Here is a 27,314-nt window from a genome sequence, read left to right on the forward strand (position 1 = left end):
AAAAAATATATCACTAAAGTAATATTATATTAATAAAGTAATATTACATCCATTTGTAATTAATAAATACTACATTGTGCAAATTGATTTATAAAAAAATGTCTTCCACACATTGAGCTGGCATCTGATTGGATGTTCCCTAAGGTATCAATAACATGGCTAAGACAGCAGACACTTTTTTTTTATCTTTCTTTGTAAAGAGTTATAGTGGTTGTTTTTACTGTATTGTGCCAATTACTGGAGCCATGTGTTGATGTGAGTTTGTGTGTGTGTGTGTGTGTGTGTGTGTGTGTGTGTGTGTGTGTGTTTGTGTGTGTGCGTAAAGCAGATGGCATCACTGGCCTGTTGTGTAGTGATATAAAATCTGTTCAGCGCTGTGCTCCATGTGTACAGTGTGAGCCTTGACCCCACAGGCTACAGCTGAATACTGACCTCAGGATGACCTTTAATTTTCATTTGATAGCACATGTACACATGCAGACTGTTGCGATTTGCGCCATGAATGAATTATCGTCTCACTTAAACTGTTTATAATCTGCACAAAAGGAAAAATGGTATTCCCAACTGGCGAACTTACACTGTTTCACCTAAAAATGCCAAGACATGGTTGGTATCTGATGTTTGCTTCTTTAGATGAGAATGGGAGATGCTAGGCTAACGTTGCTAACATATATACACCGGGCTTGGACTGTCACCAATCTCATCTCCGTGAATTCATGCCAAAAACATCTCTGGACTAGCTGAAATCATGTGCAGGTCTGCATGGGTGGGGCTTAGAACAAGGTATGGGTTACTTTAATCTACAAATAAACAGAATAAATGCTTCCACAGAGCCAAACGAAGAAGCAGTCGCTCTGAGTAACAGATAAAACTTCAGTGCAAATGCTTAAAAAGGGTCAATGAATAATTTTCCTTTCAATAGATTTTTGAAGCAAATAAAAAAACTACTGTACTGAGATGTGTTTGCTATTGTTAGCAACTTTAGCCCATCATCTCTGCATTTAATGAAAAAAGAACACCTTGCCAACTGTGAAGCATGGAGGTGGACCAAAGGTTGTTTTGTTGCCAGTGGCACTGCCAGTATAGCATGGGTGAAGGTACAAAGGGATTCCCCAAAATACCAACAAATCCTGGGTGCAAACTTCAAACCATATATTAAAAGGCTGAGGCTGAGAAGAGGATGGCTTCTACAACAGGACAATGTTCCAAAACCGACCTCCAAACCAACATGGATCACCTGGAGAGCCACTAAATAAAGCCTTTGGCCAACCATTGACCTAAACATCATAGAAAATAGATGAACCAAGAAGATTTCAGAACTAGAGGACCTGTGATGTCTGCCACAAGTTAATAAATACTCGGAAAGGTGTCCAAATTTTTGCACAAGCCTCATATGATAATTTAAATTTCTTTTTTTAAGATATGATATGCAGATGCAGACAATTTACGGCATTTAGCTGATGCTCTTATCTAGAGTGACTCACCAGGACACTTGTATTACAGAGGAGGGCCAGTGTAGTGTTAGGAGTCTTGCCCAAGGACTATTATTGGTGTAGTGCAGCACAGTCACCCAAACTGGGAATCGAACCCCAGTCTTCCAAGTGGTGTGATAGCTCACTGGCCGATAATGGTGTCGGTTGCACTGCACCAATACACCTACAGAATCTTCCATAATTATGTTTAATTAGCTACAGAGGCCCCTTTAAGTGGCACCCATTGCCGACACAGATGTACAAATGCACACACACAGCTTATCTTGTCCCTGTAGAGAAGTACTGCCAATATAATAGGATATGCCTAATGCTAGACGTGGGCTAGAGGGGTATACAGCCCCCCCAGCATTGAGCTGTGGAGCAGTGGAAGAACTGTTTTCTTTGGAATGATGGATGGTGCTCGAGCCAGTACTTTTGGGATACTTGAGTTGGGGATAAGGTGGGGTGGTGATCATCCAACATCCTGACCTCACGAAAACTCTTGCCAAGAAAAAGCGATTTCTTCAGAAACAATGAATGAGAAGTGTCCCAATACTTTTGTCCATATTGTGTGTACCTAAGAATTTGATGAAATTCAGCAAAATGTAGTGATCTGGTATCTCGAAATACATCTCAGAATTTAGAGGATCATACACACCTTCAAGTCGAAGGCCTAGTCGAATGGTCTGACATCTGAGATGTTTATTGAGATACCAGATCACTATATTTTTGCTTCATGGGGCAAAGAGTGGATTTGAGACCCAGCCAGACACGAGCCGGGCCTATTTCTCCTCACAATATGAAGCTGTAATGAAGGCCAGCATGCTATGGTTGTTTGGTAAGTACCAAAATCGTTCTCCTGCTGTTTGAAACCACAGGTTTTAATAACACATAATCACCCTCATTCTGCCCACTGCCAGCGTTAGCACCCAGAACATTACTGATATTGGATTTTTGTTTGTGCCTGAGGAAGAAAATTGTGAGCGATTTAAAGCCTAATCCTGTTGAAGGAGCTCAGGAAGCAGCCTTTATGAAATGTATAGTAAAGGCGTGTGGCCTGAAAACTGTATTAAATCTGTATTACTGATGAAGCCATACGGTCAAAGAAAATAAAAATAAAAAAACTAAAACTATTTCTTTTAAAATGGCATAATAAAAGTCATACAGTGATTAAATATAATGTCTATGTTAACATTTATTTTTCATTTATAAAGTGTGCAGCTCACGCTACCGTCCATGTGTGTACACAAAGCTTCAAAAACCCTGTTTTTCATTTAAAAATGTGTATATATATAATTGCTGAATAAAAACATGTATCTCCAAAACAGTAACTTCACAGGAGAGGAAAAAAAACTGAAAAGGAAGTCAATGTAAAAAGATTTTGGAGCATTTCGAATTCATGGAGATACATATTTTTTGTTGGACAGCAGCTTTATATATATATATATATATTCAGCCTGTAGCAGTTTAGCCCCACCCATTCCATTTACAGTAGATTGGCCCCGCCCATTCAGCAATACAGCCGTTTAACCCCGCCCACTCAAGCTGCAAATTTGCTACCTGGTACCTGGGTATTTTTTAGTACCTACTCACTCATGGTTCCACAACATTGAGTATAACTCTTGCAAAGAGTGTCCAGAGGGAATCATCACTCTACACGACGCAATGCAGACATCCAGCACAGCATCCAGCTTTTTAGCGTGTTGGCTAGATATTTTAATGATCACTACTGACAACGAGCCCTGTTTTAGCCTTAAAGTTGTATAGAAGGGTTTCGCTGATGCAGGCTTTGTGCCAACAGACTAACTAGCTACATTAGCTAGCGCTGTTGTTGTTGTGCCATGTGCTATCGTTTATATGCGTTTAGGTTGCTGTTTGACTATTTGATCCTAACAGACTCACAAAACCTTTTTTACACGCTTGCTGTCTGGCTATGGCCTATAGAGGAAAGCTAACTGGCTAACACTACAATAATACAAACACACTTCAGTATCTAAGAACTGAGACATAGAAGGGTACATGAGGTACTTGTGTGCCTGTTACGAGCCAAAAGTGTGTTTTGATAGACGTAGCTAACCCAGCTAGCTTGATGCCAACATAGCCAGCTACCAGAAACGAGTCATTTACCTCAAATTCTTTACGTTACTCTATTAACAGGCTTGCTCTAAACAAAATACCAGCTGTACTTTGGTCGTTGGGGGCTGTAGTAGAGGAAAACGGACCAGGCACCAGGTACCAAAAAGCGAGCAGGGTTGAGTAGTGTAGGTACCATGCAGTGGTCAGGGTCACGGTGGGTCCAGATCCTATCACTGGACTGCTTTGTCCAGTAATAGGCTCTGGACGGGTTGCCCATGCCCATTGCAGGGTACCTCACACACCTACTCACCTACACACTGATACCTAGGGGCAATTTAACAGAGCCACTTCATGTACTGCATGTTTTTAGAAGGTGGGGAGAAACCTGAGCATAGGCCGACACCAGAGCGAGCATCGAACCCACAACCTATTCCGGGTTTTGCTACAATGCCATAAGCATCCCTAGCATTGCACCAAAACAGGATGGATCCACAGGTGCGTAGCTGCTTATATGTGTACGATTATGGACATGTCTGTATGATAATGTACGAAATGGAAGAAGGCCCAAAATTGCAATGTGGGTGTAATGTGCATTGACTACCAAATGAGGGCGCCAGAGGCTCTGAAGAAATGCAGAACCATGGTGGAGGATCTGACCCTTTATGGACATAGATCTGGAACCCCCTTCATGTGTGAAAGAGGTCAGTGTGAGTGTGCATGTGTGTGTGTGAGAGAGAGAGAAACTGTCAGAAGCTCAAGTCTTCTTCTTTCTCCATCCAGAAAGAGTTAAGTGATAGAGCTGAGAGACTGGTCAGTCCTCGTTCGGCCGTTGACCGTTTTTTTTCTCCAACACACTTTGGGTTTTTGGATAGACTGAGAATTTAAAGAAAGCTGGCATCAGATTTTTAACACACACATACACACACACACACACACACAATAGTCTGCTTTATAAGGTGCCCACCAATACCATGGCAACCCCCATGTCCTTAGCAAGAGAGGTTGCTGTATGCCAAAAGAAGTGCCATGGTAACTTAAGAAAAAAACGCTATGGTGTGTTGCCCAGAGCCGTTTGGAGGTTATTAAGAAAAGGCAGTGAGTAAGTGAGAGAGAGAGAGAGAGAGAGAGGGAGAGAGAGAGGGAAATAGAGGGAGACTTGACTCAGGGCCTAACTCTGTTTTACCATTTTATGGTGTTAATTGATTCTGAACAAACGAAACACAGTGTATATCGCTCCTGTCACACAAAACAGCAACTTTACAGGAGAAGGAAAAAACCTTCTTGACTTTTAATGGAAGTCAATGTAAAAAGATTCTGTTAAAAGTAATTTCTGTTGGTCCATTAGCCAGGAAATCTGGACGTAATATAAAGGACAACTGCCTGATTAAATTTAGTTAAAAAGTGAAAAATGGCAACAAAAAAATATTTAAATGTATTTATTTGATTTTTATTTTCTTTATGAACTCTAGTCTTAGTATATTCTTTTTTTAATGTACTTTATGTACTAATTTACTCAAAAATCACAAATATTAGAAACAACCGCCTTAATATTAATATTAATACAAAAGAGGGGTTTTTTTTGTCTGTGATTTTTAGTCAAGTTTAATCTTTTCTAAAATCCCCTTTGAGGAAACACAGTTTTCACCCAAATAAAAATGGACTGATTGAGTATTTAATTATGTTTAAAGTATAAAATGTGTGTGACTTTGTTTGGGGGGAAAAATACTCAGTTTAACAAGCCCATTTACCACCCTGTTATTTGACACACTGGGTTGCATCCCAATTGCGTACTAATTACTAATACTAATTAGTCGTTTTTGAGTATGTTAGTGCATAATATAGATAAAAGTGTCAAAGTGTTGTAGAACTGATTTTTGTGTGGTAAGGATGGACACTATTATCCTACAATGTAATGTGAAACGGAAAGGCCATCACTATTGGTCTACATGTACCTGCATCTACATCAACCATAGGACAAACTGCTTAAGTCCCGCCTTCTAAACACCACTATTGGTCTACATGTAGCTATGTCTACATAAACTATTGGTCAAACTGCTTAATACCCCATGTGATTGGCCACAGCCTAAAAATGCTCAAACGCAAATGTAAATAAGCACAAATAAGTTTGACTTAGCCTGATTTTTTTTTTATTTGATATTTTTGATTGATTTTTTTATATTGGCATGAAAAAAAATATGTAACAGGGTGATACAACTGAAACTGTTTTTTTACTGATTTTATTTTAACACACTAAAGTAAAAGTAAAATAAGTGTTTATGCCGCAGTCCTAAAACGTAGGACTACTTGAAGCCCCCCAGCCGCAACATCCTAACCACGATGGACACCCGTATGTCTCCAGTGTCCTATTTAAAAAAAAACAAAAGATGGTCACCTTACCAGTTGGCAGGGTGTGCGCTTAGCCAACTAGTTAGCTGAAGGGAGTGTAGGAGGGTCTGCTAGAGTTATCTTATAGCCTAGCACCTGGCTAGCACCTGCTTGCTTCACCAGCTCTCTCACAGTCTCCTTGCCGCTCATCACTCGTTCTACTCACAGCCAGCTTGTGTGACTGTCGCTGTGGCTCGGCTCTCGTGGCTCTCGCGGCTCACGGCTCTCTGCCCGGTTGCTGTGCAGAAACCTGCAGCACTGCTTCCTCCAGTTGGCCCTCACTCGGTCGGCTAGCATTAGCTTGTAGCCTTTTTCACCTCGCTTCCACATTCTCCAAAATAGCCATGGGCTGGGTGTGTGCCGGTTTTGCTGGCGCAGATAGAATGAGCCAAGGCTGACCCATTACTATTGATGGTGCCAGTTTTCTCTCCTCTGTGAGGTAACAGCTAGTGCATTTTGCAGGGAGTGAAACTGGGGTTTAGGACACAGCCCAGCTGAACAGCCACAGAGGCGCTGTCACAGATGTAGTGCTGTAATTGCCTTTAAAGAAGACTTGGCTAAGAAAACAACACCGGGCCAGAGAAATGCATGTTGTGTGTGAGTGTGTGAGTGTGTGTGTGTGTGTGTGTGAGTGTGTGTGTATTTGCATATTGCCCTAGGTTATGTATCCCCAGTTTAACAGGCCACAGATTCTTGCTCCTCAGAATCAGAGAGGTAGCATTAGGGATCCCTTTGGTTAACATCTCATGGTGAAAGAGAGAGGGAGAGACTGTGTGTGTGAGGGTGTCTGTGTGTGTATTTCCATATTGCCCGGGGTGATGTGGCACCGTGCCCACTCTCAGCTGCGTGCGTGTGTGTGTGTGTGTGAACCTGTTCAGGCGCAACTACATTAGTCCCAAAGCCGGCTGCCACAAAAGTGCCCTGTGTAGTGCTCTTTAATTCCTCCAAATTAGCACCCTTCTCAAGACCACCCCCCCACACACACACACACACCCATCCCACTATACACACTGATGCTATGTTGCTATGCTAACCATTTCTAAGCTAAACAGAGACATGTATTGCTCCACAGCATCAAATGTTTCAGCTTATGAGTAGGACAGTAATACAAATGAAGAACTTGTAGACGTCAGGAGCTGTACATACTTCTAAACAGGGTTCTTTAAGGGTTCTTTTGTGAGGAGGATGTTGTGACACCTTTCTTTGCCTGGTTAAAGGGTTCTTCATATACAAGGAACACCTATTGTAGATCCTTTAGTTGGGTTTTTGGATTCAGAAGCCTTTTTGGTGTTAAGGAACCTTCTACTGAAGGTTTTCCATAATAGAGAAGAAGCATGCACCCAGGCGAAGCACCATCCAAGCATTCTGAGGGTTACCATGGTTTTAATACTGCTATATAACCATTGCCTAGACTAAAGAAAGAAAGTTCATAAGTATTCGGACAGTGATGATGTTTTAGTTTTAGCTTTGGCAGTTGCTGCTTGGTTTGCGGTTCTTATGGCCTCAAGTGAAAAGGGTTCTTAATAGTCCTATAGACCATAACAGTGCCTCCACCATGTTTGGGGGATAATGTTGGACTGCTTTACTTCTCCAAATTCCAGGTTTCATCTGTCCAGACAATCTGGGCAGGCTTGTTTAGATTAGTCTTCTATCAGTCTGATCTGACCTTTCAGTTCTTGGGTGATACCAGTGGTTTGAATCCAGCAAACGCCTTTGTATTGAACCCATCATGATGTCTCTTGATTGTAGACCCCGGTAATGATACAGCTACCTCCTTGAGGGGTGTCCCGCAGTTTTCGAGATGTCAGCAATGTTCCAGCTCCAGATTGTTTGGCTTGATCGTGTGATTTGCATACAGAGTTTAGATCTTTGCAGATTTTCCCATTGGAATGAATGGTTGCTTCAGTGGTTCAAATGTCACCATGAGATAACTACACTACAAAACACTCGAACAACACGATGGAGTACCATGGCAACCACTTGACAACAGCATGAGACACCATAGCAACCATCTGGGATATCATAGCAGCCACCTAGCGACCACTCAACAATACCATAGTAATCACCTGGGATGCATGGCCTGAAGTACCAGTATAATTGTCTTTTACACTGTAAGCACCAATCTAGCAAGCATTTCGTAACATCATAGCAACTTCCTGGGATACCATAGCAACCACCTAGCCACACTTTAGCAGCTGCCTAGCAAACACTTAGCAACACCATAGTAGTCACCTGAAATACAACAGCAATCAGCTATCAACATCATAGCAACCACCTGGGTTCCAACAGCAACCCCTAAGGCAACATCATAGCACCCACCTAGCAACACTTTAGCAACAGCCTAGCAAACACTTAGCAACACTATAGTAGTCACCTGGAATATAACAGCAATCAGCTATCAACATCATAGCAACCACCTAGCAATCACTTAGCAACACCATAATACTTACCATCTTTTAAGAACTAGCCAATTGATTGGTTAGTGTGCTCATTTGCATGGTATGGCCTTCAGTATGGCCGGGGCTGGCAACTCCATGACACTGCAAAGCCTTCCCCTCTGCCTCACCACTAGTTCAGTAGATTAGGGCCACCAATTAAGTAAAAAGTCTTATAGACCATAACAGTGCCTCCACCATGTTTGATAGAAAATGTTGAAATGCTTCAGGTCATGAACTCTTCCTTTACTTCTCCAAATTCAGGTTTCATCTGTCCAGACAATCTGGGGAGGCTTGTTTAGATGTCTTCTATCAGTCTGATCTGACCTCAGCTTTACATCAGATAACATTATTACCATTAGATAACCCTCACCTTCATTCGATCTTGAATGCAACCGCAAAGCCTTCCCCTCTGCCTCACCGCTAGCTCAGTAAATTAGGGCTAGTAGATCTTTGGTAGCTAGTGCCAAAGCTACCAATTAGCCAGTTTGCGCTAGCCTATACATTGGCCTCCATTGTACGTTTTGCACGAGGAGGGCTTTTGGAAGCGAAGCAGGCCTGAGGCTTATCTCCACCCAGCACAACGTATGGGATAAAGGCAGAGGAGAGGATGGCTCATTATGGGAATAAAGCAGCAGCCTGTCATTTTAGCCCGCTATAATGTTTGGAGGGCTGTCGAGCGCATTGTGCAAGAGCCGCAAAAACACGCTTCATCTCAATGGGAGAAAAGACGGCATGAATGCAGATGGCAGATTGCTCGAATTGGCAGCGAGACTGTGAGAAAGTGTGTACGGCGAGCATGTGTGTGCCTGCATGTGTGTGTGTGTGTGTGTGTGTGTGTGAGCGTGCACGTGTATTGTACCTTCGTCTGTACATCCTAACATGTGTGGGTTGGTTGAGGTGAAGAATATATGCTGAAAAAAAAACTACTAATGTAATTTACACAGATCAGCCATAACATTAAAACTAATATTGCCTAATATTGTGTAGATCCCTCTTGTCCCACAAAACAGATCTGACCCATCAAAGCATAGACTCTACATGACCTCTGAAGGTGTCCTGTGGTCTCTGGGACCAGGACAAGCCTTATAGATAAGCCTATGGTTGTCTTTTCTTGGAGCACTTTAGGTAGGTACTGACCACTGAATACCAGAAAGACATACCAGGAAAACGACCTGCCTGCTGTTTTGGAGATGTTCTGACCTCCAGTCCAGTTTGTTTGTGTGTCAGATTGTTGTGTGTTTCCATTTTTTCTGCTTTTAGCACCAATCATCTTCAAGACCTGACAGTTCACTTGCTGCCTAATATGTAGATCCCAGTATTTGACAGATGCCATTGGAGTGTATTGGGTAATTGACTAATTGACTGATATAATGTACTATCAGTTTTTGATCTAAAGCTTAGGCGCAATTGGGTTATGCAGCAGGACAGTGATCTGAAAGACACAAGCAAGTCCATCTCTGAATAGCTTAAAAGAAACTAAATGAAGGGGAGCACAACTCCAGTGCTGTTACATTTGGTAGTTGCCCTACTCAAACTCAACTGATTTAACTCTTTAGTTAATTACCAGGCAATGTGGGTGTGGTTAAGCATGGCTGATTGGGCATCCCTGGGTTAGACTGATGGAAAACATTTACAAAACCTAATCAGTTCTACAACAAGATTCATTAGATTCTTTAGATTTACTTAATCATAAAGAAAGAGAGGAGTTACTGATCCAAACCACAGCACATCATCTGCCAAACATGGTGGAGGCACTGTCATGTAAGCCCATTACCGCTAATTTTAAAGTGAAGTGAACTACCTCATTTATATCATGCTACCCTAATCTGCTGTGGAGACTTCCAACATTTCAAAGCCTGTTTCCATTAAATCAGCTGACCAGCACAGTTCTGGTTCTGGTGGATAAACAGTATTGGGGGGGGGGGGGGGGGGTGTATAACGTATGGCTGTTTTTCAAGTGAGAGAATGTGTCTGAATGTGTTCTAGTTAGCTTGGAAAGACCGTAGATCTTTGTCCCCCTCAGTGTAGTCCAGTCATGGCTGTGGTGGGGATGATATTATGGAGAATGGAAGGTGGAGGCTTTGTGCTGGGATTGGGACGGAGCCAATCACGTATGCAGTAAAAGATAGCTTTCTCTCACGGAGGGGGATTAGAGCCGTTTTCATGGTTTAATTCACAGGTTTAATGCGTTACTATGAGTTCATATGAAATGTGTGTGTGTGTGTGTGTGTGTATGCGTGCATGAGAAGCAAGAAGCGAAGAGTGTTCTGTGCACTAATCCCCTCTCTCCACAGCATCTGGAGCACAGGGTGCACACATACACACACACAGACACAGCTATCTGGGGTGGCAGAAGGCCTGGGCACGAGTGTGCCCAGTGCTTGGCACTACAGCCGGGCATTGGAGCTTATGATACAGAGGTGTGTGTGTGTGTGTGTGTGTGTATGTGTGTGTGTGTGTCAGGGTCCGTCTGGGCACAGTCCCACTCTTCTGTACTACAAGTCTGAAAGGCAGAGTAGAAACAGAAGGGCAGAGAGAGAGAGAGAGAGAGAGAGAGAGAGAGAGATAAAGAAAGAAAGAAAGACCAGAGAGAGAGAGAGGGAGAGCAAGATGGAAGAGAGGGTGGGAGAGAGAGATGATGGAAGACATACAGAGTGAGAGAGAGGCAGAGAAAGTGAGGACGGAGGAGAGAGAGGGTTAATGGAAAGAGAGGATAAAAAAAGGGACAGAGTGAGAGAGAATGGGAGCGAGAGAGAGAGAGTGAGAGAGAATGGGAGCGAGAGAGAGTGAGAGAGTCAATGGGGGAAAGAGAGGATCTCTCTCTCTCTCTCCCTCTCTCCAGATGCCCAGGTCAGACGGCAACAGCTGGTTCTCCATTTGCTGTGACCAAGTGTTGTCACAGATTGGTGTGTGTGTGTGTGTGTGTGTGTATGAACAGTTTTATTGATTCATCATAAATATTCATCGCTTCAGCCGCACTTTTAGCCAAAAGATTCTCATTTATGCCGCGGAGCAGCTCCCTCATCCTCTTCACTCTCCCCTCGCCCCTCGTGTTTCTTCATCATCCTCACCTCCTCTACCTTTCCATCACATACAGGAGGAGAAGAGGGGCCAAGGCTGAAGCAGCGAAGCACTCACTGCACCGAGACTCCCTCTCTCCGAAACGGAGGACAGAAAGAAAGAGAGGGATGGATGGATTGTGACGGATGGGAACGGACGCCAAGAGAAGAGGGCCAGGAATTGTGAATGAGAGAGAGAGAGACAGAGAGAGAGAGAGAGAGAGAGAGAGAGAGAGAGAGAAAGAGTTGGGTGTTGAAGATAAATGAAAGCAGGGTCTTAGCCAAATAATTAAAAAGAAGGAAAGAAAGAAAAAAAGGGAGTCTGAGAGAGTTGCACAGTCAGAATTAATCCCCCTATTATCAGTCAGTGAATAATGATCCCAAAACAAAGACTTTTTCTCCTAAACCCTCTTTATTAAAAACTTGCCAATGCCAATTACACTCCAGTCATGTTGACTGGGGAGGGCACAAAACAACAATTATTTGCATAACAACAACATTTTCAAACAAATACTGCAGATAGCGTTCAGGATTATTGTATATTCATGGTATGTTTGTCATTCGGCCTATTGCTGAGTAATACCTCCTCACTGTTCGCGCAAACATTTCAGACATAATGCGAATCTGGCAGTTGGGCCAATAGAAATACTCCATAATAACTACATTAATAACATTGTTTTACCTTGACTTCTATTGAATATGTTTTTTTCCTTCTCCTGTACAAGTAACATTTTGGACATACAAGGTTTCTGCATGACGATACTTGGGTTTGTACATAAGTGATTAAAATGGCATTTCAGGATTCATACAATGTGGACTTAGTACAGGGTGACTGAAGAGGCCCAAATCTAATTATTTGAAACGTGAAGGAATTTTAGAACTTGAACCTAAGCCTAAACTTAACCTACTACACCTACTATATCTATTCTAACCTCAACACAGGCTAAACTTAACTAACCCTAACCCTCACCCATTACCTATAGCCCTAACCTTAACCATAACCCAAACCCTTACCTTAACCATAACCATAATCTAAGCATAATCTAAGCATAACCTACTACACCTACTACACTAGTAGTAGTAGTTTCTAACCTCAACACAGGCTCAACTTAACCTAACCCTTACCCTAACTATTCCCATAATCTATAATTCTAACCTTAACCATAACCCAAACTTAACCTAACCCTTACCCTAACTATTCCCATAATCTATAATTCTAACCTTAACCATAACCCAAACTTAACCTAACCCTTACCCTAACTATTCCCATAATCTATAATTCTAACCTTAACCCTAACCCAAACTTAACCTAACCCTTACCCTAACCCCATACCCTAACTATATCCATAATCTATAATTCTAACCTTAACCATAACCCAAACTTAACCTAACCCTTACCCTAACTATTCCCATAATCTATAATTCTAACCTTAACCCTAACCCAAACTTAACCTAACCCTTACCCTAACCCCATACCCTAACTATATCCATAATCTATAATTCTAACCTTAACCCTAACCCAAACTTAACATAACCCTTAACCTAACCCCTACCCTAACTATATCCATAATCTATAATTCTAACCTTAACCCTAACCCAAACTTAACCTAACCCTTACCCTAACCCCATACCCTAACTATATCCATAATCTATAATTCTAACCTTAACCCTAACCCAAACTTAACCTAACCCTTACCCTAACTATACCCATAATCTATAATTCTAACCTTAACCATAACCCAAACTTAACCTAACCCTTACCCTAACTATACCCATAATCTATAATTCTAACCTTAACCAAAACCCAAACTTAACATAACCCTTAACCTAACCCTTACCCTAACTATATCCATAACCTATCATTCTAACCTTACCATAACCCTTACCTTAACCATAACCATAACCCTAATCCTATCCTCCTGCGTCCTCATATGGGGACATTATATTCTCTGCACCATGATTTCTATAAAACTTTGACCCTTTGGCCTCATTCGAGGACAATGTTTTCCTGTACGAAGAATAACTTTAGTTTTTATACTTAACTAACTACTTATCCCAACTAGGAGAAATGAAAAAGTCTGGGTTTCAGGAAGATCACCATAATCTAAACTTAACCAAACCCTAATCCTAACCTAACCATGACTTTAACCATGACCTAAACTTAACCTAATCTAAACCTAACCGTAATCTAAACTTAACCAAACCTTAACCCATGTCCTAACCTTAACCATAACCTAACCTTACCTTTACCCTTACTTTAACCCTAACCCTAACCTTAACCAAAGCCATAACCTTGACCATGACCTTAACCATGACCTTAACCTTGACTTAAACATAACTGGACCCTAACCTACACAATAACCTCTTCAAGTTGTCATGGTTCTACAGTATTAATAACCATTGCCTTAGTAAAAAAACGTCTGTTATAATACACCAAATTCTACTACTACTACTGACCACTGACTGAGCTTATACACTTTGAGACACTACATACACTTTGAGACATCATTTGAGACATAATTTGAAAACAGTAGCTGTACTTTACAGTATGTGAACATTTCATGATGAATGGACCAATAGAAATTGTCCAAAACTGAGTTATTCGATGGCCTCCTGTAGATGATTGGAATTAAAGTCTCATAGATCACGGAGCAGACGTGTAGGAGGGTTCTAGGAGGGTTGATGGCATGTCTGTGTGTGTGTGTGTGTGTGTGTGTGTGTGTGTGTGTGTGCATGCTCAGAGATCCTCACCTTCACCTCCGACCCCCACCCACTGCTTTGGCCGCAAAGCCTTGTAATGTTTCCCCAACTCACTCAAGCTTCCAACTGCCACCCCCCACAACTCACACCATATCACAAGCCAGTAAACCCCCAGTAGCCCCTTCTGTATCCACCAATGCCCCCTGGCTAGGGCACCGAGTCACTCCCCCTAAAACCCTCACCAGCAGGCCTCCCTGTTAGAGCTTTGTTCATCTGGAAACCCACACCCCAGTCTAATGCCAATCCAAGGCCCACACCCGACGACAGCCTGGCTGGAACCTTCTCGAAACGCCATGAAGTCGGCCAGTGCAAAGCTAGCGCTGGATTAGTGACAGCGGCCTCAGCGAATCAAAGTCAAAGACTAGGACTGTGTGTGTGATTTGGCCTCGATAAATAGCGTTGGCGGATTCGTTGATGATGGTGACCAATCAGAAATGGAGGGCGGAGCTTTCCCCAGGCTAGCCGAGGGGGGAAAAAGCGTCTGTGGGGTCCAAAATGGCGGCGGGATGGTCTGAGGCGTCATGCGATGGCACAAAATGGAGATGATTTGCTCCGTTTGGCTGGGCTGTGTTAGCTGTAAGTAAAGCCAGCCAGCTCACTAACCACAGCCACACATGCTAGCATAAGCTACGAGCCGTGGGCCAGGAACCATGGGCTCTGCTTATAAGGTCATGGTGAGGGATGACCAAGCGTGAGCTGGCATTTTTGGTGAAGGTCATCATGTGGCATCATCACCTCAGCAAGGGCAGCCTGGGATTGAGGCCTTTACAGGGCCAGCAGAGTGCACTGAAAGGCCAGCCGAGTGGGTATGACCTCCATCCGACCATGCGGTTACATTAGACCGCTGTCAGTGGCGAGTAACCGTCCAAAAATACTATCTGTCCAAATGTTTGTGGACATGCCTGGTAACAAATGCATTCAGCTACTTTAGGTCGCACCCATTGCCAATATTGCCAATAAAATAGGACTCTCTAGAGCAGATAGACATTAACCTACTGGCACCATGCTGCCTAATGTCAGCCGTGGGCTAGAGAGGTATAAAGGCCCCAGCATTGAGCTGTGAAGTAGTGGAACTGACAGCGTTCTCTGGAATGATGGTGGTGGTGCTTCATCCAATACCTTTGAGATCAATTTGGGGAGATGGGGATGATGAGGTGGGGTGGTGTTCAGCCAACATCCTGACCTCGCTGAAGCTGTTGTTGCCGAATGCAATCAAATCCTCACAGCAATGCTCCTCCTAAATCTAGTAGAAAGCCTTCTTCCCTGGACAGTAGAGACAGTAACTCCAACAAAAGCAGGATCAGCTCTTTTTAATGCCATTGAAACAATAAATGAGCTAGTGTCCCAATACTTTAGTCCATGTGGTCCAAATGGTGAAGGTCCGGAATTTCCTGAAACTTTGTGGTGGTCCTCAATCGACTGGGTGCTGGTAGGCACCGATCCTAAGGACAAGCATTTGCATACCAGATCAGGCATCCTAACCTATATTATGTGGCCAAAAGTATCCAGACACCCTTTTAAATGAGTAAATTCAGCTACTACACGTGTTTAACTGCACTGGTGTCTCCATAGAGAATAACTGTCAGTACAATGGGACTCTCTAGAGCAGCCACCCATGAATGTAAGGTCACCATGCCCAATGCCCAAGTGTCTGCAAGTGGAGTATAAATCGCATTGAGCTGTGGAGCAGTGGAACTGTGCTTTCTGGAATGATGGAGCTCCATCCAATACCTCTGGGATGAGTTGGATTGCCAGAACTAATCATCCAGCATCAGCACCTGACCTAAATGCTCCAACATCTAGTGTCAAGACTTCACAGTTCCCAGAAGAGCAGAGGCAGAGGGCAGACAACCGTCCTTTTAATACCCTTGGTTTAAGAAGCAATGCTGGATGAGCAGGTGTCTACACACTTTTGGACATATAGTGTGCAACTCTGGTTGGTCTATGGCTTGGAGCTTGGAGCTAGTGCCAGTAGATTAGTGAGTGGAAGAGTGGTAACAAAGACTTGGATAAAGGCAGGGGTATCCATACTTACTGATAGTGATTGCAGTCAGAGCAGAGAGCCAAGAGAGCAGATGAGGGTGAATACATAGTGGAGGCTTTGGGAAGGGGGGTTAAAGAGGGAGCGGAATAGGGACAGATGATGTGTGTGTGTGTGTGTGTGTGTGTGTGTGTGTATTTTATCAAAGGAAATCTCCAGCGTATCAGTGCCTGTCTTTAAAGAAGAGCCAGGGAAAAAGATTAGGTGCGTCCCTGTTTCATAGGACTACATAGAAACACACACACACACACACACACACACACACACACACACACTGAATTTCTCGCCACTATCCATAAAGACCGTCACTTCAGAGCACTAAGTTGACTATAATACCAATAGACCTGCTACTAGAATGGTTCAGTTAGGGGTGTTAATTACATACACTAAATGGACAAAAGTATTGGGACACCTGCTCATTCATAGTTTCTTCTGAAATCAAGGGTATTAAAAAGAGCTGATCCTGCTTTTGTTGAAGTAACTGTCTCTACTGTCCAGGGAAGAGATTTTGGATGAGCATTGCTGTGAGGATTTGACTGCAATCAGCATTAGTGAGGTCAGGATGTTGGATGATCACCCCCCCCCCTTATCACTTCATCCCCAACTCCCCAATTCCAAAAGTACTGGATGGCGCATCATCCATCATTCCAGTGAACACAGTTCCTGCTGCTCCTCAGCTCAATGCTGGGGGGCTTTATACCCCTCTAGCCCATGCCTGGCATTAGGCATGGTGCCAATAGGTCCATGTTCATCTGGTCCAGAGAGCCCCTTTCTATTGGTTGTACTTCTTTACAGGGCCTAGACAAGCTGTCTGTATCTGTGTCAGCAATGGGTGCAACTTCAATTATCCGAATGCATTCGTTAGGAGGGGTGTCCACAGACATTTGGACATATAGTGTATAATGAATGGGGACAGCTTTAGGCAGTCTGGAATATGAAAGCATAGGTGGTGTGTGTTATACGGCTCCAGGGGTCTGAGATTGTGGGTTTGACCCTAGCTCCAGTCTCCACTCTCTATGAGGGGTTTGGTGTGTGCAGGCCATATTTTACATATCCAGTTTATTTTAAATATAGCAACCACACAGAACAGCATAGTGACCGAAGGGGGAAACCATAGCAACCACTTGGAAGAGCACATGGAAAGAAAAGGACACTTTAGCACTACTGCACTTTAGTACAATGGAATTCAGCCTCCACATTGAACCCATTCATGGCAGTGAACACCCCGTGTCTGCGTGAGTTTCCCTATGCTAAATGGCCCCGGGTTCGAGTGTGTGAGTGAATGGGTGGTGGTGGTGGCTGTCCATGGGCTACTCCAGCCTTGCGCCCAATGATTAGGGCGGATAGGCTCCGGAGTCATTGGAAGAAGCTATTTCAACTACAACAATTCTCAGGCGGTTGCTGGGGTGTTGTAAAAGGGTTGCTATGGGTTACAAGGTAGTTCTGAGGGCAGATATGGCGTAAAGGTCAGAAAAGTGTCCAACCTGGGCACTGAAGCGACTCTAGGAGTGTGTTCCCACTGTCCTATTCGCATGTGTGTGTGTGTATGTGTGTGTGTGTGTGTGTGTGTGTCTTTACTGCCATGAATTCCATTGTACTGCTGTGCAATGGTGCTAAAGTGTCATTTCCTTTCCATGTCCTGTTCCAAATGGTTGCTATGGTTTCCCATTTGGTTGCTATGCTGTTCCACTTAAACTTTGGAGCAAATTAGAAGCTAATGCAGTTAGAGAAGCTGGCTTGGATCCAGAATGTTGGTGGTTCAGTCCTCTGGCCTGGTATTTAGTAAAGGCTCTACAGAGGGTTCTTCGAGCCATGCTGTAGAAGAACCGTGTTCTTCTGAGTAATGCTCCGAGAAATGGAGCAGGAAAGGATTGTGGCTGCAGCGTCATCCCATCCCGGGAACTCTTAACCTGCAGGTGAGGAGCAGCTGAGCTGAAATGCTGATCCGCTGGAGAGCCAGGTTAATGCTAAGTACAGGCTCCTACACACTTAGCTTCAGCTGCAGGTCACAGATCACCCCCTCTGCTGGAACTGTTTAAGCATCCTTAAATAGTCCCTTAATCCCGCAGCTCCATACTGCTGAAGCCTCTCAGTGCCAAAAGCGGGCTTCACCCAGTACTTTATATACTCCAACAACAATAGGAGACACAATGAATGAGCAGGTGTCCCAATACTTTTGTCCACAAACAGAGAGAGGGGTGTCCGGATACTTTTGGTAGTGTTTTTTTTTTTTACATGTTCAGTAAACTCGATCCGAACCAGCTGAACCTGTGAACGTGAAGCACGTGTGCAACTGCCTCAGCTTGCTGTCTGCGGTCTCCAGCAGTGACCCCTCGCCGCAGCCCCAGTCTCACTGACGCCCCTCTAAACCGCTCCTCTCCTCGGCTGTTACTCTTCCCCGAAGCGCGCTTATCCTGGCCGAAAGCAGCGCGCGGCCTCGCCGGCAGAGCGGCTATCAGGCGCGCGCGCTCCTCTGTGTTCGAGGCAGATAAGGGACGGGGCGCGCGCGCTCCGGCACCGTTATCGCGCGTAGGAGCAACCTCAAAATACCCCCGCGCGCCAGCTACACTGACCTCTTTCACCTCCATACACTCCTTCTCTCTCTCTCTCTCTCTCTCTCTCTCTCTCTCTCTCTCCTTTCTTTGATCTTTCCCTTGTTCTTTCATTTTCTTTCTTCTTTTACACGAAGACCTTTTTATTCAGTCTTTTCTACTTTTCAGTTTTTCTTTTGTTCTTTCTTTCTTCTTCCACCGTTTTCCTTTGATCTTTTTTTGTTCTTTCTTTCCTCTTTTACTCGTTTTTCTTTCCTCTTTTACTCGTTTTTCTTTGATCTTTTTTCTGTTTTTTTTTCTTTCAGTTTCTTTAAATCTTTTCCTTCTTTCTTATTCTTTTGTTATTTATTTCTTCTTACACTCTTTTTTATTTGATCTTTTGTTGTTTCTTATTTGACTCTTTTAATATTTCCCTTCGTTTTATTTATTTATCCTTTATCTTTATCAAGCTTTCTTTTGATCTTTTCCTTTGATCTGTCTCTATTTGTCTTTTTTGTCTGTTAATTTGTTCATAATTCATTTTTTATTCTTTCTCTTTTTTATTTGTAAATAAAGTTACTTTCTGTTTTTCTTTGGTTTTTTCTTATATCGATTCTCTCTGATTTCATTTTATTTAATATTTATTTAATATTTAATATTATTTAATAATAATCCCCCTTTCTCTCTCAGTATCTGTATAAATAATCTCTCTCTCTCTCTGTCTCTCTGTCTCTCTCTCTCTCTGGATGGGGAGATGGTGTGTATGCCAGGTCTTGCATTCTTCTCCACTTTGTTGCCTGGTTGTAACTCTTTTTCCTTTTCTTGTTGTTAAGTGTGGTTTTTTGTTGTTGTTGGCTTGGCTCACCTTTCTCTTTTCGGCCTCGCGCTCTCTTTGAAGCGCAGATAGTTTTAAATTCATAAAAGAAAAGAAAAGAAAAGACGACAAAAGAGTTTCGTCCTTTTCAAGCCACAGTTTCAGACCTCAGAACAGCTGCAGATCAGACTCAGCTAGGAAACGCTTTCCTCACAAAACACAGGGTCACTGATAATACTGCTATACTGCTATTGATCATTAATACTACGGTTACTGTAATACTACTGCTGTCCACGACCATTCATTTACTCCTTTCTCTTCCAGCAGTACCATTTAATCTAAGCCAGACCGAGACCCACAAAAAGCATTAAACCGAGGCTGATCTGTTTATGAAGCAAAGCTTAATGAGTCTCATCTAAAGGCATCAGATTCCAAATGACAAGCCTATGTAAAAAGCTGCCCACGCACTTGCTGCCTCAGGCATTAATGAAATGATGGCCTATGTAACAGTATTCTTCTAAGCCCTGCATTTAGATTTATTCTTATTTATTATTACAGTGTTTATTTATATATATATATATATATATATATATATATATATATATATACATACATGTGAAATAGAATATACTATATACACTATATTACACCATATTAATAAATATGTATATATAAATACTTATATTTATATATATATATATATATGTTATATTTATTTATTAGTATGGTGTAATATAATGTATGTGTATTATTTATGAGTATGGTGTAATATAGTGTATATAGTATATTCTATTTCACATATATATATATATATATATATATATATATAGTTAGTTAGTTCAGTATATTTACACATATGCTACTAATACTACTACTAATTATCATAAATTAACATATAATATCAATATTTATATAGTTCATGTCAGCTGTAGTATGGTGCATTATAATCTATATAGTATATATGCATATGCATCTGTATAAACACTGTTATTATAAATATATATATATATATATATATATATATATATATATATATATATATAAAACCACTGTCTAATTTTAGAATAGTTGCAGATATGTATATTCATCTATATTTATAATGTGTTGGGATTTACACATATTTGTACATATATGGGGCTTTGAAGCCTACACTTCAAAGCGCCGATTTGAACATATACTACTAATAATATGTAATATTATTATAATTATAATTATTCTTATTATTTTAACAGTGGAAAAATATCAAACAAACCGCCCGAACCTTCAAAACCTGCAGTGTGTGTGTGTGTGAGTGTGAGTGTGTGGAGGCTGTCTTGGCAGGTAGGCTGTTCTCCCAGCGTGCTCGAGCTGCTCCGCGGTCATATTAACGTGCTTTGTGGTCAGCACTGCAGCGCAGGACTCTCATTAGCCCTCAGCCTGATGGAGGCGATGCGTGGCCGCTCGGCCTCTCGCTGCAGCGCGCGCTGTGGGAACGCAATTAAGGCGCAGTCAGGCTCGCGCCAAAAGAGGGGAATCAAACCAGCGCGTTCCGCCGCGTTCTAAACTCGCGCCACGGAACGCCAGGCACGAGCGTCAGCAACCCAATTTACTGCTTTCATGACTTACTGTTGCTCTCCGTGTAAAGAGCCGGTGGGGAATTTTCCCAACACACACACACACACACACACACACACACATGCACACACACACACACACACACACAGACAATCTAATACAATTGCACAAGTTTTCTGATCAAAGCTGGAGCTCCTAGGTGTGTGAATGTGTGTGTGTGTGTGTGTGTGTGTGTGTGTGTGTGTGTGCTTCAGCTTTATGTGAAGATGAAAATGGCCCGTTAGACCTGAGTTTCCAGATAGACTGGCCAATGCTTAGATTAGACCACCATGGAGATGAGCTCTGATGGGCTCTGACTGTGCTGCAGATGGGCAGGCAGCGGTGACTAACACTATGGGGGAGCAGTGTTGGGGTGATTAGAGTGTTTGGGTGCTGGATTTCCTTCATCATTGCTTTATTAGAACAGTAACTAAATACAGACATTAACTCTTTCATGTCCGACTCAGAAACGGGACAGTCCCGCTGGTCTTTGGGCTGATCATATTTTCAATACATGCTATTATCCACTTAGGTTTGCTGGATACTGATTTTTAAGGACAACAGTACAACAGTAGAAACAATAATACAACTGCACACACACACACACACACACACTTATATATATGTAAGTATATAAGTATTGTGCTGGTGGTGAATGGGTTAAAATTGGTGCCACAACATTACATGTTGCACAGGATTACTACAAATTAAGCAAATGCATGATCCCATATTTGCATACATTTACTTATAAATATTATAATATTGTTTTATTATATAATAAAATGTTATATAGCATTATATATATATAATTATTTTATATTATTATATTAAGATAAGATAAGATAATCCTTTATTAGTCCCACAGTGGGGGAATTCTCAGTGTCACAGCAGAAAGGGATAGCAAGACACTCAGTTACAAAAAAATGAGGATAAATAATTTACACTATATACACAATATAAATAAGAATAAAAAAGCAATAACAATATTATTTATATACAGTAAATATATTTTCCATTAAAACATAAAATTTTTTTATTGCATTGTGTGATTTTAAATGCATCAAAAGAATGAAGAGATTTTAAAACACTATGAAGAGCCTAGCTTTGTTATTATTATTATTATTGTTATATAATATAATAATAATAATATATTATAAATATAATAATAGTATGTTTAATACTACAGTACTTTTACGATTTGGACGAATTAAAATATCCCTGCTTAATTTTTTATAGAAAAACTAAATTTTATTCATTCATTCCTTGTTTTACTCATAACCTCATTTAAATATTGGTTACATAATATTGCAATATTTATTTTATTAGATGTATTTTAAGAAATACTTTTTTGTCATGTGAGTTATTTGTATGTTATAGGACCTAAATGACGTCAGTAATAATACAACATCAAAATAAAATGAGCACGTTAAATATTTGACTATCTGTCAGATTTCTTTCGTTATTATTTTAACGAAATTACAGTTTGTCTTTATGGAAACGAAATGTAAAAGATGTAACAATTATTACATACCTACATAATTTACACAGACATACATACAAAACCAGGAAATACTGCAAAGCATTATCACGAGAAAACAGAGATAATATCAAATTATTCGTTCAGGATATTTATAAACAGTAATAATTTAAATTATAATCATTTAGATTTAGATTTATTTAAATTACGTTTGAATAAAAGAGACTGCTTTTGTATTTTTCTTTATAATGGAAATGAAATAATACATATTTTTACAGTACAAATAATAATAATAATAATAACAATAATAATCATGATTATTATTAGTTGTAGTACGTTTAAAAAATAAAACATTTTTATCTTATTTATTTTATTATTGTGTTTTACTATGTATATGTTAAATACATCCACTATATAGTATTGATATAGTGAATGCATATAAAAAGGTAACACAGTCATTATAAGCTAATTACACAGTAATTAGTGTCTGTGGTATATGAGTGGTATAAATACTCAGTTGTTACTGTAAGGTTGGTGGTTGGTGGTTGGTGGTGTTGGAGTTCCCCCATTCTTCACCACTGCTGAAGGTGCCTCTGTGGAGTGTCAGCAGTGTTCATCAGTAATGCTCATCTTCTGAGACCTGCAGCACTCAGAGATGATTACAGTGAGAGAGAAGCCAGTGAGTGTGTTTATAGATTCCTGAGACTGGTGTCTTCTAAATAATAGGTGGTTTTAAATGGTTTTGAGAGAACGAGACAGAGACAGAGACAGAGAGAGAGAGAGAGAGAGAGAGAGAGAGAGGGAGAGAGAGAGAGGGAGGGAGAGAGAGAGAGAGATTTATCCCCACAGTTCTGGACGTGTGTCCATGTGGAGAGCTTGGCCACATTGTGGACATTCAAAGACTATTATTACTCTAAACACATCCATATAACCATAGTCTGCAGTTCACAACATAACACAATATACACTCTCTCTCTCTCTCTCTCTGCATTTATATATATATATATATAAAATCTACCATATTATATATTATATATAATATAAAAATATAAAAATATGTAGATATAAATATTCACTCTAAGAGCACCAGTCTGAGAGCACCAGCAGTAGTTTTTCTTTGAAGTTTAATAGTCCATGCAGCTCCTGCATTCAGTCATTACAGCAAGTATGCAGAATATAGTCATATAGTTAATATATTCATTAAAATAGATGTACTAATTTAAAAAGACTGAACTGATACACTGTAACTAGTGGGCTTTTGTGTATATAATTAAAGGTATATAATATATGTCTGTATTAAATTCCTGTGTCTGTCTGTCTGTCTCAACAGGAATGGATTTTATTGTACTTATTTACATTATATATATATATATATATATATATATATATATATATATATACACACACACACACATTATTTTATTAATCTGTATAAAGTTATTACTCTGTATTTGCAGTATTAGATGTAATGGATGTAGTGAACAGTGTTGGTCTGCTCTCTCCTTCCTTTCTGATGGATGCAAGCCTAAGTGGCGATGAGCGTACAGACACACACACACACACACACACACACACACACACACACACACACACACACACAGAGAGAGAGAGAGAGAGAGAGAGAGAGAGAGAGAGGCTTCAGCTTGTCTGCTCAGACCATATCTTTCAATCTGAACCTGAAGCCTGAAGAGCTTTAAGGAACCCACAGTTTATGATTGACAGCTCTGTGCCTGAGCTTTGAAATGCAGTCTTCCCTCTCGGCCGCGCGCGCGCGCTCGTGTGTGTGTGTGTGTGTGTGTTCGGCCCGTGATTTGCCCGGCTTAATGCCCTAAAGCTGCAGCTGCCCAGCCGGCCTGCTGGACCACAGGGGCAAAAACAAGGGGCTGCCCTGCGCTCGCGCTGGGTTTTTCAGAACGGTGTTTACGTAACCTAAGTAATCGACTGAGCGCGAGAGCACACCGCTACGACACACAAACAGGCCTGCGGCGTATGCATGCATGCATGTGTGCATGTGTGTGTGTGTGTGCTGCGTATCGATATATACGTATATAGATATGCGCGTGCGTGCGTGCGTGTGTGTGTACAATCTGGGATTAAGGCTAGCCGGGCTGCAAGCAGCGCGAGCGCTTCGTCTGCTAGCAGCTCTGCCACGGAGAAGCTGCTGAAGCAGAAGAGCAGGAGGAGGACGAGGAGCTGGAGGAGGGGGCAAGCGGGTGGGCACGGGGACCCTGGGTGAGGTGAAGGGTGAGGTGAAGAGGAGGCGAAAGGAGGAAACGAGCGCGATTAGAAAAGTTCACAAAACTCGCGGTGAAGAGCTCGCTCCCCATTGACGGAGCGAAGAAAGGAGAGGGGGAGGAAGAGGAGGAGGAGGAGGAGAGGGGAGGAGAGGGGAGGAGGGCGTCCTGAGTGAGGAGATCGGTGGAGAGTGAGGGAAAGGAGGAGAGGAGGTGGTAAAAAGGAGTATACGACGACGGGAGCGCGCTTTAAAAGTTGTAAAAACTCACCGGAGAGAGGAAAAGCCTAAAAGCTCCGATTTCTGGACGCTTCGCTCGCGACCGGTGGAGCAGCAGGTTGAGAGACACAGAGAGAGAAGGGGGGGCGAAAAAGAGAGAGAGAAGGAGGACGAGAGCGAACTCTGGGGCAGTCTAAACTCCTAACTCTCTCGCTCGCGCGCTCTCTGATTTTTTTTTTTTTCTTCTTTTTTTCTCTTCCGGTATCACCGAGCTCTCTCTCTCTCTCTCTCTCTCTCTCTCTCTCTCTCTCTCTCTCTCTCTCTCTCTCTCTCTCTCTCTCTCTCTCTCTCTCTTCTGTTGGACTGGAAGCCTTTAAGGGGAGAGAGAGCATGGGTGTCTGAGGCTGCTGGCGAGTTTCCCCTGCACAACCATGGTACGTGCTGTGTGTGTATGTGTGCCGTCTCACTTCGTGGCTGTCTGTCTCTCTCTCTCTCTCTCTCTCTCTCTCTCTCTCTCTCTCTCTCTCTCTCTCTCTGTGTGTGTGTGTGTGTGTCTGCGCGTGCCTCTGTGCGTGAGTGAGTGTGTTTCTTTATACAGTGTAAAGAGGTGCAGGGTTTCGGCTGAAAATGCAGGCGCGAGCTCACATAACCTCAATATAACTACTGGGTTTGCATGCACGAGCGTGTGTGTGGAGTGTGTGTGTGTGTGTGTGTGTGTGTGGAGTGTGTGGAGTGTGTGGTGCATGTGAGTGTGTATGAGAAAGAAAGAGAGCACGTGCATTAGGCCTTTCTTTTAGAATATGTAACTGTTGTGATTATTATCATTATTATTATTATCATTATTATTATTATTATTATTATTATTATTATTATTATTAATAGTAATAATAATAAATGTGTTGCTGTTGTTATTGTTCCTCTCAAAAAGCAATTCGTCATCATAATAATCATTTTACTGCAACTACCTACTAAGATAATAGCAATAGAAATAGATTATTAATATTGTATTTATTTTATCATGATTATTTGTAATATTTTATTATTGCTTTCTTGTTGCTATTATTGGTATAGAAATTTATTGGCCTACAACCTTTACCTTTTGTTTCAAAAGAGCATTTTAGAAGGATGTAAGACTAATAAAATAATTACAAAATATTATTGGTAGTAGTATTTCATATATTTCATATTTTGCATTATTATTATCATTATTATCATTATTATTATTATTATTATTATTATTATTAGTAATAGTAGTAGTAGTAGTAATTTTATTATATTGGGAGCCAACCACATTTCTTCTATAATAGAAAATATCAAATAATATATTATATTAATAATATATTAATAATAACTAATAATATAATTTCTATAATTTAATAATATACAATAATTATATATAATATAAATGTAGATAGTATTTAATTATGGTTGTTTTTGTGAAATTGAAACTATTTTACCTTAGTTCAGAGCAATTTAAAATGGCATGATTAACATATAAAAATATATAATAATAATAATAATAATAATGAAAATAACAATAATCATAATGTTATATTGTACTTTTAAAAATGACTTATTATTAGTGTTGTTGTTTGTTGTACTGAAAGTGTAGACTCTACATCTGTCAGATTTTGTTTAAATAAACATAATTCAACATAATTTCCATAAGTGTCAGGCTGTCCTGATATTAGGATGCAATATGATGTAATATGCATCATCATTTTACTGTCAAATCATTCTTCTGTAATCTGCAACTCGCCTCCGTCATAGTCCACTATGATATATTCATATCAAAACCCTGGAACAGCTCTCAATTACTCAGGTCCGTCCCAGAGTACAGAGGATTAATTACAAATAGCTCCTTTATAGTTCATTAACCTGCTTTTATAGAGCTGCACAGCCTCTTTACAGCAGCTATCAGTGGCAGCAATCTGGACAGATGGGCAGGGTCACTGACGTATAAGGATTTACTGTAGCTTCCCGCCGTTTGTACAGATAAGCAGATACTGCACAGTCACACTTAGCAAATCACAGCACAACTGTAGCACAACATCTGGTTATTGCCACTGATGTATGGCCAAAAGTTTGTAGACACCGTCTCATCTGGTCTTTCTTCTTTAAAGGAAGATTGACTCCCATTTACTGCAGTAACGACCTCTACTCTTCTGGAAGGTCTTTACTCGTGCTGTTGGCTGTTTGGTTGCATTCAGCCACAG

The 27,314-nt window shown here is 41.3% G+C and overlaps 1 protein-coding gene and 1 long non-coding RNA gene across 6 annotated transcripts in view; one reads left to right on the forward strand and one right to left on the reverse strand.

Annotated features, from left to right (window-relative positions):
• Nucleotides 1-11,842: 11,842 nt before the first annotated feature.
• LOC140535963 (uncharacterized) lies at nucleotides 11,843-25,447 on the reverse strand. Its single transcript, XR_011977568.1, has 3 exons — nucleotides 25,151-25,447; nucleotides 23,171-23,286; nucleotides 11,843-15,632 (listed from the first exon to the last, which is right to left on the reverse strand). It is a non-coding gene; the product is annotated as an uncharacterized lncRNA (long non-coding RNA).
• The window catches only part of nfixa (nuclear factor I/Xa), a 155,491-nt gene continuing 153,215 nt past the window's right edge, over nucleotides 25,039-27,314 (forward strand). For 3 of the 5 annotated variants that reach the window (XM_072657548.1, XM_072657552.1, XM_072657549.1), the window contains exon 1: nucleotides 25,039-25,532. In XM_072657548.1, the coding sequence (XP_072513649.1) occupies nucleotides 25,530-25,532 (3 nt within the window). In that variant the 5' untranslated portion in view covers nucleotides 25,039-25,529. The remainder of the gene's footprint in view (nucleotides 25,533-27,314) is intronic. The other 2 variants (XM_072657553.1, XM_072657555.1) reach the window with 1 other exon arrangement.

The sequence above is a fragment of the Salminus brasiliensis genome, chromosome 15, assembly GCF_030463535.1.
Source record: "Salminus brasiliensis chromosome 15, fSalBra1.hap2, whole genome shotgun sequence".
In the NCBI taxonomy this organism is placed as follows: domain Eukaryota; kingdom Metazoa; phylum Chordata; class Actinopteri; order Characiformes; family Bryconidae; genus Salminus; species Salminus brasiliensis.